Genomic DNA, 18,158 nt, shown 5'->3' with positions numbered 1-18,158 from the left:
ATGGAATTCTATTTGTGGTTCATTATCAACAGAACATGCAATATAAGTGTGAGTGCGAGTCTCTTCATAGCTTTTATAAATACTGTAAGAAAAATAATTTAAGCTTGCATATATGACAAAGTTCTTATTGAAATCTATGTAGGTGAGCAAGAAAAAACTTTTGTAGGACTTCGAAAGCAAGAATGAATCTGTGATAGACCAGAAATCAGCATTCACAGAAACAAACAGCATTTTAAGTAATCTCGGTGAAAGGTTTTACTTGACTGTTAAAACTGTGAAAGCAAGGTTTTTTAGGCAGCATGCAAGTGGATTCCTTTAATATCATATTTGCACATCACAACTCTGTGTTTGCACAGTCACTCTGTGCACATGAAGTGCTCTTTTCCCAGTGCTATTCAAAGTGCAAAACCAAATTTCAAATCACGTTCAATCAGTTCAAAAAAATCAGTACGAAAAAAAGACAATTTTTGAAAAACATGTTTCATAGTTTCTCTTCTCACTATAACAACAGCATGCCAGTATCAAGTTGACAGGACAATTCTGCTCCGTCGTTTCTCCTCAGGACCGTGGGAAAGACTCATTTGATTAAAAAAACAGGTGCAATTCACAACTGCATCTTAACAAATAGGCTGTTTAAGTTACTTTACATCACATCACATAATCTGTTCAATAACCGTCTCAGTTGTTTGCATTTGTACACGACAAACAGAGAAATTAATGTTGACGCAGCATGCAGCTTTTAGAGGGCTACTAGCTGTCACTGATTTTGTTGCATAAGGGGAGACAGAGATGCAACCAACCTTTTGAGGCAGTGGCATGTCCTCCCGAAACGGAGAACTCTATACCAGCGTAAGCATCGCTCTCTTGGAGGTTACTATGAGCTGGGTGTGGCGGGGGAGTGTTGCGTGTGACCCTGGGCACTTCTCTCAGGTCCAGAGCGATGTAGTTGAGGTAGCTGGATGAGGTGTTCTGAGGCGTCCCTCCGCTAGCGGTGCTTGTCGCTAGGGCTGCCGAGTCGGGAGAGGCATCCGAGTGTGACCACATGCTATCGAAGGAGCTGGAGTTTTGCCATCTGCTAGCTTCGGGGAGATTCTGATTGGCTGAGGGCCTGATTCCGCAACCACCAACAAAAGAAGCAGGCGAGGGGGTGAACGTCTCTGAACTGTGTCGTCTCCTTCCCTGCGGGTCCGCCCTGATGACCTTGGGCTCTGTATGACCGAACGGCAGATGCTCGGAAATACAAAGGCGCTGCATTGTTCTCAACGGACCATCTCCGCATTCGTCGTGCATCTTTTCACGATCTAAATTAGTTGGCGCCTGCCCGTAAGAGCACCCTAAGGGACGGGCGTAGTTGGGCGGGTTCCACGGTGCTACGAGAGAGTGTCGAGGAGGGTGGTCCTTCAGGAGGCTGTCCATGTTTAGGCCCAAGTAGTCATGGTCTGGTGAGGAGCAACAGTGCCGATAGCAGGGCTGAGAAGGTGGCGGAGTGGAGGGCGAATTTACGGATGATGGAGAAGCAGCGACGTGAGAGGGACGGGACCCAAAGTTCATGTGAATGTACTCTCCGGGACTAGGTGGGCTTAAGGGCTCAGCTGGGGACATGGGAATGTATTCCATCTTTTCGCACTTTTCTCGTGACGGGGCTTTGTAGGAGCGCGGGAGTGAGAAGTAAGAGGTCTTTGGACCTTCAGGCGAGGCCTGCGAAAAGCCTTCAGCCACGGTAAGTTGGGACATGTCCATGTAGTCGTCATACTCCACCTGCTCTCTACCAGAGAGGCTGTCGCCTGGGAGCATCATCATGTAGCCATATCGGTCCGCTTGCTGCGAGGAACAGGGGTGAATGTCCAGGGTAGCAGGGTGGTTTGCTCGGGGTTGCATAGGGATGTAATCTGCATTCGGAGAGGGAGCAATGCTGTAGATCATGGGCATGTAGCCATCATCTTTTGGCAGTTTCTTTTGACACTCAGAGCTGAGCAAGGGAGGCTTGTTTGGGTGATGTAATTCAGAGTAAGACTTATAGGCTGACTTCAGCAGGCACGAGCAAACCTGGTGTCGTTTCGACTCCACCGGGCTCGATTCGTCTAAAGAAGATGAGGTTTGCGTAGCTTTCTGCTGTGTCATACTCAAACAGCCGCCAAGCTTTGGCTTGGACGAATGTGCTAGTTTGAGGAAAGTCCTTTCCATGTAACTGCTCTCCTCCTCGAAAGTCCTCGCCCCATCTCTGTGCCAATCCATGGTCATGTATTCAGTCAGCCGATAGTCCTCTCGAACGGGCGGAGTGCTGCCGTGGGATTCGGGTGTGGTACAACTTGCATGAAAGTACCTGAAGTCACACGGACTGGGACAGAACTCATCGGACGAGTTGAAGCCTCCGTCACTAGGGGAGCCACAAATGGAGGAGCTAGAGGGGCGAGTGTGCGTGTCTGAGGCTGAGCCGTGCCCGCTGCTGCTGGACACGCTGATGGGGCTGGTGGCAGACAGGAAATGAGACACGGGAAGCGAAGCAGACCGGGTGTGCTGGCTCGAACCTGGTGAGGCGTGGGCGCAGCAGCTGCCGCTTTCTTCTCTGCCCATGCTGAGAACGGGGGTATTTAGGTGCACCAGGCTGCCTGTCCCAGAGCTGAGGGGGCGGTCCTGAGTGCCTTCACCCTCACTGGAGGTCCGGTAGCGCTGGCCCCGCCCTCTATTTTTCCCTGTAGGTGGCGTGCCCGTCACTGAATCTGTTCTGGAGGGGCGCTGCAGCCCAGTTTGGCTTGGGGGAAGGTTGCCGAGATGTCGGCGAGTAGTGATAAACGGTATGGGATTCGAGCCGGAGGACTGGCTTTTGCTCCGTGGCCTAAAGTCAGGAAAGGCCTTTAAAGCCTTCATTGTGTCGAGAATGGTCTCGTGCATGTTCTGCGCCACCACCGAGTCCTCGACTTGCACCCAGATTTCACCGGGACCGATGGAAGAAGAGCGCCCCACCTCGATAAAGAAGAAGCTCTCAGAGTGGCCACAGCGGCGAATGCTCATTAGCGGCAGGTTGACGGCAGGCGTCTCCGAGTTCAGCTTCACCAGGTGAATAGTCTTGGAGGAAAGGCACAGACGGTAGACGCCCATTAAATTCCTAGTCTGACCCAAGCCTTTAGGTTTGACGTTCACCTGCCACACCTCCTTGAAAATAGTACCCGGCGAAATCGTCCCGTAACCATCATCAAGCTCATCGTTGTCTAGCTGCCCCTTTTTTCCCTCCGTCATAAGTTCGGTGAGGGCCAAGTACCACTCCTCTTGCTCCTGTTCGCTCTCCGCCACCACTGCAAAATACTCATCTTTAGTATAAAGGGCAATGAGGTATTTGTTCTTAGCATCAGCCCTCTTGTTCACCGTAAAACACAGGGACAGATAAATCACCCTCTTGGCAGGGCACGCAACACCGGAGGCAGCAGCTTTGAGGGCGTTTCGAAATTTCTTCTCGCTGTCGTAATACTCCAACCGACTGGGCCCGAGGTTGCTGGGGCCCCTCAGTACGAAGAACCTCTTGTGGCCGTGCTTCAGTTTTCTGAGATAGCCACATTTCCATATGTCCCTGTCCACACCGCCGGAGCAGGCGGCGGCGGCGGCCAGGGCAGCAGCAGTGGTGTCGGCGCCGAGTACGCGGCAGAAGGCAGAGTCGTGCACTTTATACTGGAGGGGTGGCAGGTTCTTCCTCAATACAGCATCCTGAGGTTTCTCATCCGGGAACAGATGATGCACTTTAAAGTGGTAAGGCGGATGGTACCTCCTCTGAGGCTGAGAATGAGAGGAGGCCTTTAAGTGCATGGGCAAACGGGAGCCGCTGTTATTGATTGAGGTGGAGGAGGAGGAGGATGGAGGCTCCCCGGCAGCACAAGAGACGTGGCTGTTGGTCGCGGACGTTTTCATGACAGCGCGACGCGGTTGTGCCTCCAGTGTCAACATGACGCCGTGATTCGGTAAACGCGGTCGATCTTCCATGGGACAATGCGATGAAAGGTCACTTTACCTCCGCTTTACACTGATGCACGGCCCATTTTGTTGGCTGCGGGTTCGTAGCTCAGATACAATTACGCGTTCGAGTAATCCGTGCTGCTTTCCGATGTGTCCCCCTGGTGATTATTCAGCACGACGAGACGTTGCATCTTCGCAGAGCCTCCATCATCGCTCGCTGCCATTATAAATCTTTATTTGCCCGCTTCACTCATGGTGGCTACACATCACTACAGCCCAGCGAAAACATCACGTGACGAGCACGTCAGCGCACTGCGCGGGGTGAACGGGGTCAGCAGACGCCTCTCATTGGTCCGCTCGCGAAAAAAAGCTGTGATGGACAGTCCTCTAAACCAATCAGAGCCGTCAATCCAGCAACGGCGTCTTTCGATTGGAGGGGAGATCTGCCGTCTGCTGCCTCTGTGTGCAGACTCTGCTGCTGTAGTAAATATCTTTGTAATGAGAATAAGGATGAGCACCACAAACGGTTCATTTTACGTAAAAATATAGTGTTACATCTTTTTAATATCGAAATGGATATTAACGACAGTGCCTCGCGATAATCCATCAGTCAAAAGTTTGGTGACTCCTACTCCTTCTTTATAATTTATCTTATTATAACGCAATTCACATCATTTTAGAATAATAGCAAAGTGAATGATAATAGCATACAAGTACAGAAACCATGATAAACTAATAATATAAATATAAAACGTAAAAACATGGTTTCACACTTTCAGAGCATAACAGCCAGTGTTGTTCAGGTAAAGTGGGCCACATTAAACCTTCAATAATTCTACTCACATTTATTAAATAAACAGGGATTTGCTGATTATTTTATAATTGACATGCATAACTGACTTTTTAGAAATGAGTGTGCAATCAGGAGATTCAAGTCAGAGATGGAAGAAAGCCGAGAGAGAGAGCAGAGAATAAAGCTTAAAATATGGCCACAGTTATAGTTCATTTAAAGTGTTTAGAGAAAACAGACAGAAAAAAGGGTTACAGTATTACAGTTTAAAAGTCCCTCCTGCTCAGTTTTTTGTTAGCCTATTAGTTGTTGCATGTGTTATAGTCACATTTTAATATGTTGTAGAGTTCAATATTCTGTTCAATTTAATCAAATTGAATGCATGTTCTATCAGTTGTTTTGAGTAATCCTATGAATTGTACTCATAGCCTCAGCTATAGGCTCTGCTTTTGGGTTTGTTAATTATGTTGTTGAATATGTCTGTTTGATAATATGTTAATAAACATAAATAAATAGATACATGTGTTTTTATCATTTCTAATTAAGATACAGGATACTTTTTCATAAATCAGTTGACCCACTTTACCTGCTAAAATACATTTATCTGGAGTGCATGATCTCAAATCATGCTTAATGGTATATACCTTCCAAATAACATATATGAACTGGATTCAGCTGAAAATATTACAGCTGGACCTTAAAGATAGCAAAGGCAATAAAGAAAAGAAAAACATCTGGGTATCTAAATTGCAAGTTTAACAAAAAGTGGCCAACTTGATTTATAATCTCAGTATTATTTTGATTTACACTGTTTTTATGCATAAGGAACATGTTTATTGAATCACAAATTGAAGCTCTTGTTTCATCTTTGTGAGGATGAAGAAAGTCGTTTCTGTCCTTCGTTTAGTTTGTAATGTTTCTATACCATGTCTGACAATATGATTTCAAATGATCAATATCTCTCCATGCAATATTTCAATATCTCTCCATGCATGTTTCCACTTTTTTTGTCCTAATAATAAATATTAATCCTACATGTTGTATCTGAATTTGCTGCCTCTGTCGTCAGGAATGTTAGATCCAGCTGTGCTGCCACTCTCTCTTCATCAAATTGTGGGTCTTGATAAGAAATCAAAATAGTCAACACCTTGTTAATTCTTCTATCAGCCCAAGAAGCAGGGGAAGATGCAGGAGACGAATTAAGGGTAAAAATTAGCAGGGTTTATTGAATAATCTTTTTTGCATTGTTATCAACATTGCACATAATAATCAGACTACAGTTACTTTTTTATTAATATCATGATTGCTTAATATTCATAAAATGGCAGAAAATTATTCACAAAAATATTGTTTCTCCCTAATTCTTTTTTTAAAATCTTTTAAATGATCCTTTAAAAAAAAAAAAAAGCCTATTTATGCTTTTTAAGTCCACCAGTTTTGTGGAATTGCACATACAGAGCGGCCGCTAGTCAGATGGCTATGATTTTTGTAAATTTTATTTTACAATGATTTCTTTCTTTCAATGAAACATTTTAATTAAAAGAAAGTTCCTTCACAAACCCTGATGAAATGCGATGTTTAATGCACTTCATGTTGTTGATAACAAAGAAAGGAATACATTTTCTTTGAATTTTTATTTCAGTATGGTACAAAATTGCTCTATTCAAATCACTGATAAATGAGTTAAGTCAAAAGTAACCTAAAAACGAATAAAAGATTATTCCGTTTATATTACCCAAAACGTGTAATGTAAAAGATTATGTTACTAACTACACTTTTCATAATGTAATATGCATTCAGTAATGGACTACAATTTGTAAGTTTGGAGAAGCCTATAGAGGAAAAAGGTGGACAGCCAGGAAGATTATTTAATTTTTTTCTCTTTCAAAAACAGTAGCTTTCCAAAAAACTGTTTAGCATTTTATGTAATTTCTATGATTTTTTTAATCATTTATAGAACAGTTCAGTGCAACACAAAAATGCAGACAAAAATGGGTTTTGGTTTGGTTTTTTAATTGGGGCTAAAAATGAATTTCAAATACATTGTCATCGCACAACACTACCTCTTCTTGTCTAGCTGTACCTCTTTCTTCCGCGTGCATGTGCATCTGCACATAACCAAAAAAAGGTAGAATCTGTGTTTTCATTGTTATACTGTAGGGGGCGCTAGTACACATTTTCTGTACATAATTTCCAAAAAACACAAGTGAAGAAGAAACCGAAACAACAGATGCTTCCACATGTATTCTAACACAATCATCAGACATAAAACAGCATCAAAACTGTGTAACGTTATGGAATAAAATGTCGACCAATGAAGTGGTACTAATGACTGTTAAGCTTTGGGGTGCTGATCGACTCCATCTACGTTTTGATTATATCATTCTGAATCCAATTCATAGTCTTTTTTTCAGGTTTTTGTTCAAATTGTTGTTCATTTCTTTATGTTTTATGAAACTTACCACATTCAAGTGTTTAAAAAAGAATGCATGAAGCTAGAATAAAATGTTTTTGTTTACAAGCAGATACCCTGTTCTTTCTTTTGATGTTTTGTATGTTTAGATATTCATAACAAAATATATTCAAATTAATACCTAAATAGGGACATAGTAGTATACTTAAAGTATGATGTAAAGTGCACTTAAAGAAAACTTACGAGTATACTTGCAGTATAAAACTACTAAACTAGTAGTTTACTGAGACTATACTTTAAAGTGTACTACAGGTATTTAATTAGTAAACTATCAGTATACCTATAAGTTCACTTTTAGTATAGTTGCAGTACAAGCTAAAAACATTGATGTAAACTAGTTGTGTACTCAAAGTTTACTACTGTTATACTTAAAGTATACTTAAAAGTATACTTTTATATACTAGAAAGTGGGCCAATTTAGTCCCAAGGAGTATTGAAATAGTACACTTACAAGTATACTACTAGTACACTGATATTTGTATACTTACTACATAAAGTATACTTAAAAATATACTTGAACTTTACTTAAGTATAAGTAATAAAATACACTTTTATTATTAGGGTTCACAGTCCTGTCACTAACAGTAAAAAATGAAGACGAATTCTGCACAGCTCTGAAAACAACAAAAAAGCACCATAAAAGTAGTCCATGAAATGTAAGACTGAAATGTAAGTGTTATTTGCTGAAAATCTTCCTCTCCATTAAAACTCATTCAAGCGTTTGCATCTATTGCCCACAGAAATGCTAAACAGCATTTGTTCCCAAGTCTCTTACAAACAAATGCAATAAATGTAATTTGAACATGGAGTACATGACATTTGCAATCTAGGTCAGAGGAGGCGATTTTCTGTAAAACATCTTAATGACATTAAGCTATAGTATTCTTTAAAATGATGACAGAATTGTCTTTTTGGGTGAACTATCCTTTTAAATAACTTCTCAAATTATACAACCAAACACATTTGCAGTTGTAGATAATTGTAAAATACATTTTGAATCATAAGAATCATACCGTCTTCACCTAAAGCTCAGTTTTTCCACAAAGTTCGGCCTTATAGCCCTCTTTCAGCTCCAGAAGTATCTTAACAGTGCTGTCACTGCCATGTATTCGATACGCTGTGGACAGCAGAGGACACACAGTATGAAAATGCACCGCAAATGAACAAAGAACAACAGCAATTAAACTAATTTAACAGTGTACACATTGCTTGCAAAAGCTGTGTAGAGCAGTTCATTTTTCAAAAATGTTTGATGCAGCCAATACATACACACTATGATGTAATATTTTCCAGTACGCTGGTTGTGGTTGCAGTTATGTCAAATATCAATGACTTGGGTTTAATTGGTTATGAAGCTATAACGTATTATAAGAGGTATTGTATCTGCTGGACAAAATTTGACAATGCATTAACATTACAAATGTATTTTCAGGATTAGCTCACTACTTCCACTTCATGCATCAATGGTTGTCACCACAAAGGGGCCTTACAATTTGCATGTCAGCAAACTTTAGGGGGCAGATTATATACATTAAAAAAATACTTTTATTCAGCAAGGATGCATTAAATTGTTTCAAAGTGACAGCTAAGACATCTATACATTTCAGTTGATTTCTATTTCAAATAAATGAGCTTTCTATACATCAAAGAATCCTGAAAGAATCCTTTCATGGTTTCCACAAAAATATGAAGCAGCACAACTGTTTTCAACATCGATAATAATAAATCTTGAGCAGCAAATCAACATATTAGAATGATTTCTGAAGATCACGTGACACTGAAGACTGGAGTAATGATGCTGAAAATTCAGCTTTGATCACAGAAATAAATTACATTTTACAATATATTACCATAGAAAACATAATATTTCACTGTTTTTACTGTATTTTTGCTATAAAAAAAATGCAGCCTTGCTGAGTAGAAGAAACTTCTTTAAAACATTTAAAAAATCTTAATGACTTCAAATGTTTGAATGGTAGAGTATATTTATAATTTAGGTTTTATTGGAATTTAATCAATTAGGCCTTACTTATATGGCCCTATATATATTAAATATACTATTAAAAGAATTCAGATTTAAGCCTAATCTGAAATATTTAAAAGAAAATGTTAATATTGAGACATTTGGCTAGAAATTAAAGGCAGGGTAAGTGACTTGATTCAAAAACATTATGCTGGTCGAAAGTCTCTTCAAGTCTCATCCTGATAGCAATTATCACTAAATGTATTTATATGTATTTATGTCGTCTGTGGAAGGCGTAGGACCATAAAATGTTTGTCCAAACATATTCTTCGGTCCGAGGGCTACGATAGGCTGTCCTACCTGCCTGTCAGTGTATGTATTTGCATACATCATCAGCAAGTTCCGTTACTCTACTGCAGAGCGAGCGAGAATGGAAGGCGTTATTATTGTCATATTATGCGCTTTGTACTGTAATGTTTTGAGACATGAGGTAATCTGACAGCGTTGCATTCAATCCTCCACCAACGCCGTCTCTCATCGTGTCGCTGGTTAGCCTCTGATCTGCCTGTGTTTTGGAGGAGGCGTGGCTTTGGAGAGTGATTTGCAGGGAGGGTGAGATCTTATGCTTTCAAAGCTAGCGTGCTAGTGCTAACCTCTCCGAAATCACCTACCCTACCTTTAATAATATATACACAGAAATAGCATTTAGCTGTATGGTTATTAGTGCTATTCCACGTATTACAAAAACGATTACCACAGAATACAAAACAAAAATAAATCAACTGCCAGTTAAAAAAACAAGAGCACAGAAGACAGGAACACAGATAGATAGATAGATAGATAGATAGATAGACACCAGTGTTTTTCCTGTTTTGTTTTGTTTTTGCCGCATACTGTAATTACAGTGTGTGAATCAGTTTAGAAAATGTTGGTGTATTGGGGCAATTTTTGGTAATTTTCCGGGTTGAAAAGTTTATCATTATCACTGAATTACTGAACAAAGCTGTGTAATTGCCGGTGTTGTGCCCAATTTTGACCCCCTGCCAAATTATTACCCCCCTCGTTCAAGTCGCTACCTGATTGCCTAATCCTAACCCCACCCCCAAACCTACCAATATTTAGGGGTAATAATCTGGCGGGGGGTTAGAATTGGGCACAACACCGGTATGCACATGAACAAGGTCAAAAGAAGTCTGCTTTGGACTAATTATGAAGTTCAGGCGGAAATGACGCAATTACTCCGCATACTAATAGGGATGACGTTGTTTTTTTTAGGTTAATCTGGAAGTTAGCATCACCTTGGTTCCCTCGACAAAAACCCAACAGGATTTTTATATTGGCTTTTTATTGCAGAAAATAACCAATGACCAAAAGTTTATATTCTTACATGATGATATTCTTCACCAAAAAACAAAACAAAACAAAAAACTATTTTTATGAATTTTGATGTTTACTGCCCTCTAAGAAATAGCCCAATTAAACAAAACAAACAAACAAACAAAAAAACACATTGACTTAAGTACAAGAGAACCCACTCCTACAACTATTGCTATTAGCAGATCTTTACTAAATATACCCTAAAAGAGAGGAGGCTCTAGAACACTTTTTACTTTGCAGTTCAGAACTTTTCAGGACAGTTTAGAAATATTTTTTCTTTTTACAATTAAGTTCCACTATTAAAACATTATCTACAATAACAGTGATCTATAATCCCTACATTTGCCCAGTGAAAGTGATGGGAAATGGCGAGCAGAGGAGAAGGCATGGTGCCGGTGAAGGTAAGGTAGTCCCATGTGTTCTCTAGCTCATGGTTTATGCAAGCCCAGGAGAACAGAGCCTTATTCCAGTTCTCGCTAAGCAAGGACACAGCGTCACAGTATCTGGGGTTCAACTGACCTAAAAACGCTGAAGCTTGGGTGAAGTAACCCATAAAGCCCTTCAAGGCCATGGAGGTTTGGCAGTCTTCATCCAAAATGACATAGTTGAAAGTGGTACCCAGCGACAGTGAGGGGTCTCGGTTGACCCTCTCCACTGCTAACTGAGCTGCAAGTCTGGGCATGGACTTTGCAAAAGGGGGGTTGTAAGACCAAGGCCCTACCACCCTGACCCTGAAGACAGAGGCCCTAGACATGCATGGCAGACTGAGGGTGAGCAGAAGAAACCAGAGGAGCCAGGTTCCATGTGGCAAACTAGGTGTCAGGAAAATCATGCCATTGGCCAATTGCAAACACGGTGGATGAAAGTGGCATTTGCTGTTCCACCATTTGAAGAATCAAAGTGACTTTACCCTTGTTCAGTTGTCCTGTGGAATAGAGCCAAGTGCGTGCTCACTGGATTTATTCTAAAGATCACATTATTTCTAGTCCCATTAGAGAATATTGGACAAAATCTTCAGTTCAGCTTAATTTCAGTTTAAACCTCAGAACCACCTGTGATACAAGATGATGGTTTAACAAGTAACACTTTCCCAACTTAAAAAAAGAAAAGAAAATGTATGCATTAGGAGTTGGAAAGGTGCTTGAATGAACATGCATTCAAAAGCTATATGGTATGTTTCTGAGAGGACAACAAAGGCCAATGAATGAAAAGACATGGTAACACTTTACAGTAAGGTCCCATTAATTAATGCATTAACTAACATTATATAATACATTTGTTACAGTATTTTGCAATCTTTGTTTATATCTTATTTTGTTCATGTTAGTTAATCAAAATGCAACTGTTCATTGTTAGCTGATTTTAGCTAAGGTCTATTTAATACTTTAAACTTTTGATTTTAATAACGCAATAGTAAATATTGAAATCAACATTAAGATTAAGAAATGCATTAGAAGTATTTTACATCTTTAGTTTATGTTAACTAATGTAGTTAACTAATGTTAACAAATGGAACCTTATTGTAAAGTGTTGTCAAGTATACCACTTCATATAATTTGAATATGTGTATTAATATGTGTATGGTCTCATATAGTACATTCAGCTGTATGTGTCTATTGTTATTATTATAGTTAATACATTCAGCTGTATGTCTGTCTATATACTGAGGTTAAGAGCACAGCATTTTGTGACATCGTTATGCAAGCAGCATCTTTTGTTCAGCATGGGTTGCCTAACAGAAGTACCAAGTTACAATATCAACTAGTGCTGGCAAATCAATTAATCGCGATTAATCGCATCGGTCACACTTTATTTTAAGGTCCAATTCTCCCTGTTAACAAACCATTAACTATGAAGTCCTAATTTGCTGCTTATTAATAGTTGTTAAGTTTAGGTATTGGGTAGATGTAGAATATTAGTTAACAGCCAATATGTTATAGGCATGCTAATAAGCAACTAGTTAATAGTGAGAATTGGTCCCTAAACTAAAATGTTACAATCGCATCCAAAATAAAAGTTTGTCTTGTGATATGTGTGTGTGTACTGTGTATATTTATATGTATATATAAATATACACACATACATGTATATATTTAAGAAATATTTAAATGTGTTTATATATTCATTTTTACATATGATTTATGTTATATATAAATATAAATATATATTGCATATATTTCTTAAATATATACATGTATGTGTGAGTGTATTTATAAATACATATAAATATACACAGTGCACACACATATATTATGGAAAGACAAACTTTTATTTTGGATGCGATTAATCGCGATTCACTAATATCAACACAACATCATTATGAATTAAAACGGAATTGATTGCTTGAGCAGAACTTCATAATGCAATATCAAATGCTTGCATGCTATATATTATTACTAGTTTATTAAACTTACCATATATCAAATGTGAACGTTGTGATAGGAGAAATGTAATGCAGCAAAAGTCCAATTTTCAAGCAGTAATCTATTTATGATAATAATAATAAAGCTACAAGAGAAAGTTCATGTTTTTTCTCACAAATAAGGAAAAAGAACCAAGTGCTGATACAAGTCTTTGTCTCTCACAGGTTGACACATAAATAATCCTTTCAAAGTCAAGCTGCAGCAGGTGTGTGATGGCATTGCAGATTTACGTATATGCAACCTGAAGATTATATTAATTCATATGGAATTATTCGTTGCCAGCTCTTCCTCACACATCCCACATATCTAATGGTACTTTGATATATAGAGATACATGATAAACTATATGCATAAATAATAAAAATGCCTTTCTGTGAACATAAAACAAATGAAATGCATGCAAAGGGTGACTATACTGTAGAATGTTCTGAGAAACTCAAAAATAATCAAGAGTCACTTCCGAAAAGTAATTTAATATACTGAACATGTGCAAATCTACAGCAGAACATCTTTAAAACAGTCATTGATATACAATAGTCTGCTATTTTTATGGAAGGCAGGAAGTCCAAACACAACAAATTATTTATGTTTTAATATTCAGTAACAATGTAACTACAACTGTAATATTTTCTCAGGATAGCATCTAAACTCTTAAAACATTTACATTTACATTAACACATAAAGCTTTATTTGAATTTACAAATGAGAATCATTCTGTTATCATTCACAACAACATCCGTGTTTCAGGAAGATATACGTTTTAACTTCTTAAAGCTCTACTTTAGATCTTATTCACAACAAAAAAGCGAATATTTACAAGCCAATTTCTTGATACTTCGATATTATTTCAGAAATTTTAACAAGGCATTTGTCACAAAGTAGTTTAGATATAAAACATGACTGCGAACAAAGAGATGCTTTATGGACCATGTGACTGTTCATAGCTATTTTTGCAGTGGGTAATGTTTTCTGCAATGGTAGCTGTGGTCTTGGAGCTTCTGAGGAGCTCTGTGGCTGAGATTCGTTCACTGCAACTACCCTTGGCACTTCTTGTTCTTCTCAGAAAAGCCATGAAGTTGTCATTTTGAGAACTGATTTTGGAAGCTCCACTGCCAAGTGTCTGAGTGCCAGGGTCACCCTGCTTATTTTCGAAGGAGTCTTTACGACCCAGGAGCTTTCTTTTAGACCTGCAAAATGGGAAAACAATATGAAGAAGAACAGAAGACTGGAGCTGTACTGGAAACTACAGTATTTACCTGTGAATTATGGTGAATAGGTCCTCTGTTGTTTGAGATTGGGACTTGTAAAGAAACACATCGTCTTCCTCTCCTACCAGTTGTAGAGGTCCAAGGTCGGGCGTTCGGTCCCTCTTCTCTACATCATAAGTTGGATGATCTGTTGACATTAAGAATTGGATATTATGAGCCTTGGAGACAGTAATTATTGATTATGGTATATAGCAGTTTCACAAACCAAAAGATAAAATTCTTGCCCATTACAGTTCTCTTACCTGGTGCATTTGAGTGCTGTTGCTCAATGACCATAGGGTAAGATGGAATGACACCATATAGGGTCACATGATACTGACTTGCAGAGATTGGAGACTTCGGAGACTTGCAGAGTTTATTTGGAGACTGGGCATCGTCTGAGCTTTTCTGAGCAGCTGAGTTATAATAAAGTGAATTGTCCACAGCTGGTGTCTTTGTCAGAGGCGGTGGTGGGGCTCTTCTCTTCTTATGAAGTTCATATTGGTTAGAACAGGTGGTTGTGTTGAAGGGGAGCACATTTGGATTCTGTGGTTCAAAAGTGCATGGGGGTTGTGGCAGACGGGACCCGCTCATCGGCTGTGGAGAATGTCCTTCCAAAAAGCAGCAGTCCTTCCGCTGCCTCTGATGATGTGCTCGTTCAGTACTTTGTGATGGTACAGTCACTGTGGGTTTTGCTTTGTTAATCATTGCGTAAATGTCTTCTGGTCTCTCACTGGCTGTGACCGTTGGCGGTTCTGGATCAGAAGCCGTTCCAAAACGTGGCTGTACCATGGCATTGGGTGGCCATTTACTTCTCTGGGGCTTGGGAGCCACTGGAGGTTTGGCTTTTTGTTTGTTTGTGGGGCTTAAAGAGCTTCCACACCTTTCAGTCTCCTCCTCGATAACGTCCGTTGTAGTTTCCTGTGCTTTCTCAAGATCGGAGCTGCTGACCGAGCGCAAATGCACGTTGTTCAGGTCCTCCTGAGTAATCACGGGCATGATCAACAAACTGTTACTCATCCTTTGCTTGGGTCTGGTGGCTTCGGTGCTGTCCGAGTAGCGGCGGTTTGCTTTTGGCTGAACCGGTTCTGGATCAGGAGTGTGCTGCTGAAGTTCAGGAAGCTGAAGAGATAGCCTTGCATTGCGGTTTCTTGCCCTTTGGCCAGGAATAACACTGGAAGGCTTATGGCGCATTCTGCAGCTCAGTTGAGAAGGTCCCGCGGTAACTGAAGACAGGACTGATTGAGTGGGTGTTTCGCATTGGCTTGCATAGCCACTCGATGGAGAGTTCGACCCGAAGCGTTTGGAAGGAGAAGAGATGGAAGGCTGGGAGGGCGAAGAGTGGGAAGAAGACGGGGATGTGTTTATTTCAGAATTACCTTCGTTTATCGGAGTTGCTGCAGAGGGGCCCATGCCCGACTTGCATGGTTCACTGGATCGAAGCTCATTTAGTGCTCGGTGAGAAGAGACAGATGTCTTCAGTGCCACTAAGCCAGGTGCTTCAGCTGTGGGAGTTGGTTTCTTGCACTTAGCAACTTCTTGCTTTGAGGTTGGAATGAGATCTGGCAGTATCATCATACTTTGGGCGTCTTTTTTCAGATGAAGCCCCTGTAATTTGTGTTCTGAATTCTTCTCCGCCGCGAGCCTTTGCAATGACACTGTTCGCACAGGTGGAGCCGGTTTCCTTTTGGCCTTCTTGAGGACAATGCTTCGGGACCTAGATCGCGGCACTGCATCCGGGAGTCGATCTCCCCTCCTGACAGAGGTGCTGTCGCTGCCGCTGTCCTCTGAGCTGCTGCTGGGATATGAAAGTGCATAGCTTTCGCACCGGCGCCGGGCCACACCTGGGTTGGTATTGACAGTGGTGGAAAGTGACAAGGAGCGTCTGTGGAGCTCTATGTTACTGGTTGGTCTACTCCTACGCTCATTCCTCATGGAGCTCACGCAATCTTTATCTCGTCTTATCACGGCAGCGGAGTTAGTGGGTGATGCCTGGCTCGGCTCCTCTGGATCCTGGAACTGTGGAGGGGGTTTGATCACATCAGGTGCCATCAGAAAGGAGTTCACGTTATCATCCCACTTGGATGAAAAGGTGGAAACGTTCGGGCCGCACCAGCTGCCTTGGGCAGAACAAACCAAGGTTGTGTTTTCCATCTTTGATTTTAGTTCAGCACTTTCCCATGAATCTGTTGCAGAGATATTCCATTAGCTCCTTCAAGCTGTTCCTGTGGCAACAGAAAGAATAATTCATTGCAGGGCTGTGATGTTACAACATAAAGGCAAATACTCAATTTGCCTTTTCCACTCATGGGTGACGTCACTGTCCAAAGGCTTTAAACAGAGTGGACTAAAAAGTGTGGAAGAGAAAATCTGCCCATCTTGGTCTTTGTTTGGCACATGAGTGGGTGTTTGCCATGGCAACAGTTACCTGTTAATCCATATAGAGACAGAAAGCAGACTCAAGAGGAATCTCGACTGTATTTCCACATGCATTTATCACGAGTGACAGTGAACAACAGAATGCTATTCAAAATGAGAAGCATGATTGATTTGATGAAGTTACTATATACCAAAGGTAGTACAACAGCTAACTTTTTTATATAATACATACTCTAGGGATACACCATGTTATTTTATTGAACAGTAGGGGCCATTAATGCTCAGATGAGGGTTAAAAGGCCAAAACTTCTTTAGAGTGATCAGAAACAGGCTGGCCTTTACGATTTCTGTTGTAAGTAAAAGAAAAGAAAATCTGTGCTTTGCCAGTCTTGGAAATAAAACTGGGCATTTAAAGTTGAGTGATTTTGTGACTTCCATTTGTTTGATATCTTCTCCTCAATCTTGTGCAGCCCAAGGGCCTTGGACAAAAAGAACATACTCATTATTAACATAATATTAATTAAGTGATGATGTCACGCTACACCACACCTAACAAAAACAGAATGATCGCACAGAATATTTGCACTCCGCTCATACCTTTCAAAATAAACTGACATGGTTATTCAAAACTGCAGCCCATTTATCCGTTTACATTTTTTTCAAATTGTGTCACAGACAGCCGAATGCAGCATATGCATCATGCAAGTACTATGTGAATGCATTCATTATATTCACTTAAAACAGAGTCAGGACAATACTAACTATATTTAAAAATGCAAAGACATCTTTAAAATGTCTCAGATACAGTATATCTAAGAGAAGTATCTGTAAGAAATAGGAATAGAAAATACAAAGAATGAATCTAAAATCGAAGCATATTGCTATTCCAACCTATATTTATGATGGTTTTGCAATTAAATGAGACATGTAGAGTGTCCCAAGCTTCTTGCTGAGAAGGACGCCATCAACCTGATGCTCGCTCTGAAAATGATACCAAATGTTTACACCTGCTTTTCTATTACTCAGACCTCAACAACCTGCCGCTCTGCGTTTATAATAAATGACCAGTGGTTGACATGAAAGTTGTCATGAGTGCTATTACCAAAGGAATCTTTCAGATCAACAAAACACTGAAGAAGCACACATCTTGCTACTCACATGCTCTTGCGTGTGCATTGTGACGTTGCTGCTTACGGCCAGAAATATGTATGTTTTGTAACCATATTGATGTGAATGACACCCATGACAGGTTGGAAAAAATGAACCCGTTTTAGAAACTGCAAAGTTGCACGACCTAAGTCAGGGGTCACTTTGCCAAAATACACAATATTGCTGCAGAGGACAAACGTCACAGACAAAGGCATGACATCAACAAACCTTTAAATGCAGTAAAGGACATTTCCCAGTGATCTGAGGATGTCAAACCCAATCGTCCTCAAAATATCCAATTTTTTCCCCTTCGTCTTACCTTTCATTTGCTCTGGAGACCGAGCCGTGCAGTGTGATGCTGTTTCCACTCTATCGCTGTCTCTCTCTAGCTCACTGCTCTGGCTCAACGCAT

General features: G+C 40.3%; 2 protein-coding genes across 2 annotated transcripts; both read right to left on the bottom strand.

The window, feature by feature from the left end:
- LOC107562168 (insulin receptor substrate 2-A-like) lies at positions 1–4,250 on the bottom strand. Its single transcript, XM_016246753.1, has one exon. It carries the CDS (start codon positions 3,970–3,972, stop codon positions 751–753), a length of 3,222 nt encoding a protein of 1,073 aa, XP_016102239.1. The 5' UTR covers positions 3,973–4,250; the 3' UTR covers positions 1–750.
- A 9,203-nt stretch (positions 4,251–13,453) lies between these two features.
- On the bottom strand, positions 13,454–18,158 carry LOC107562167 (NHS-like protein 2). Its single transcript, XM_016246752.1, has 4 exons — positions 18,066–18,158; positions 14,482–16,443; positions 14,228–14,366; positions 13,454–14,158 (listed from the first exon to the last, which is right to left on the bottom strand). The coding sequence occupies exons 2-4, from the start codon at positions 16,370–16,372 to the stop codon at positions 13,891–13,893; spliced, it is 2,298 nt and encodes a 765-aa protein (XP_016102238.1). The 5' UTR covers positions 16,373–16,443; positions 18,066–18,158; the 3' UTR covers positions 13,454–13,890.

Source organism: Sinocyclocheilus grahami, unplaced genomic scaffold (assembly GCF_001515645.1).
Source record: "Sinocyclocheilus grahami isolate Dianchi unplaced genomic scaffold, SAMN03320097.WGS_v1.1 scaffold810.1, whole genome shotgun sequence".
Lineage (NCBI taxonomy): Eukaryota > Metazoa > Chordata > Actinopteri > Cypriniformes > Cyprinidae > Sinocyclocheilus > Sinocyclocheilus grahami.
Note: the sequence above shows the minus strand (reverse complement) of the source record. Positions and strands in the feature narration are given on the sequence as shown.

What these genes read in the sequence shown, in the direction of transcription:
- LOC107562168 (XM_016246753.1), bottom strand. Translation starts at nt 3,972, where the DNA reads ATGGAAGATCGACCGCGTTTACCGAATCACGGCGTCATGTTGACACTG.
- LOC107562167 (XM_016246752.1), bottom strand. Translation starts at nt 16,372, where the DNA reads ATGGAAAACACAACCTTGGTTTGTTCTGCCCAAGGCAGCTGGTGCGGC. An exon ending in ACAGCACTCAAATGCACCAG is followed by an intron (nt 14,367 to 14,481) that starts GTAAGAGAACTG and finishes TAATGTCAACAG; the next exon opens with ATCATCCAACTTATGATGTA. An exon ending in CTATTCACCATAATTCACAG is followed by an intron (nt 14,159 to 14,227) that starts GTAAATACTGTA and finishes CCCATTTTGCAG; the next exon opens with GTCTAAAAGAAAGCTCCTGG.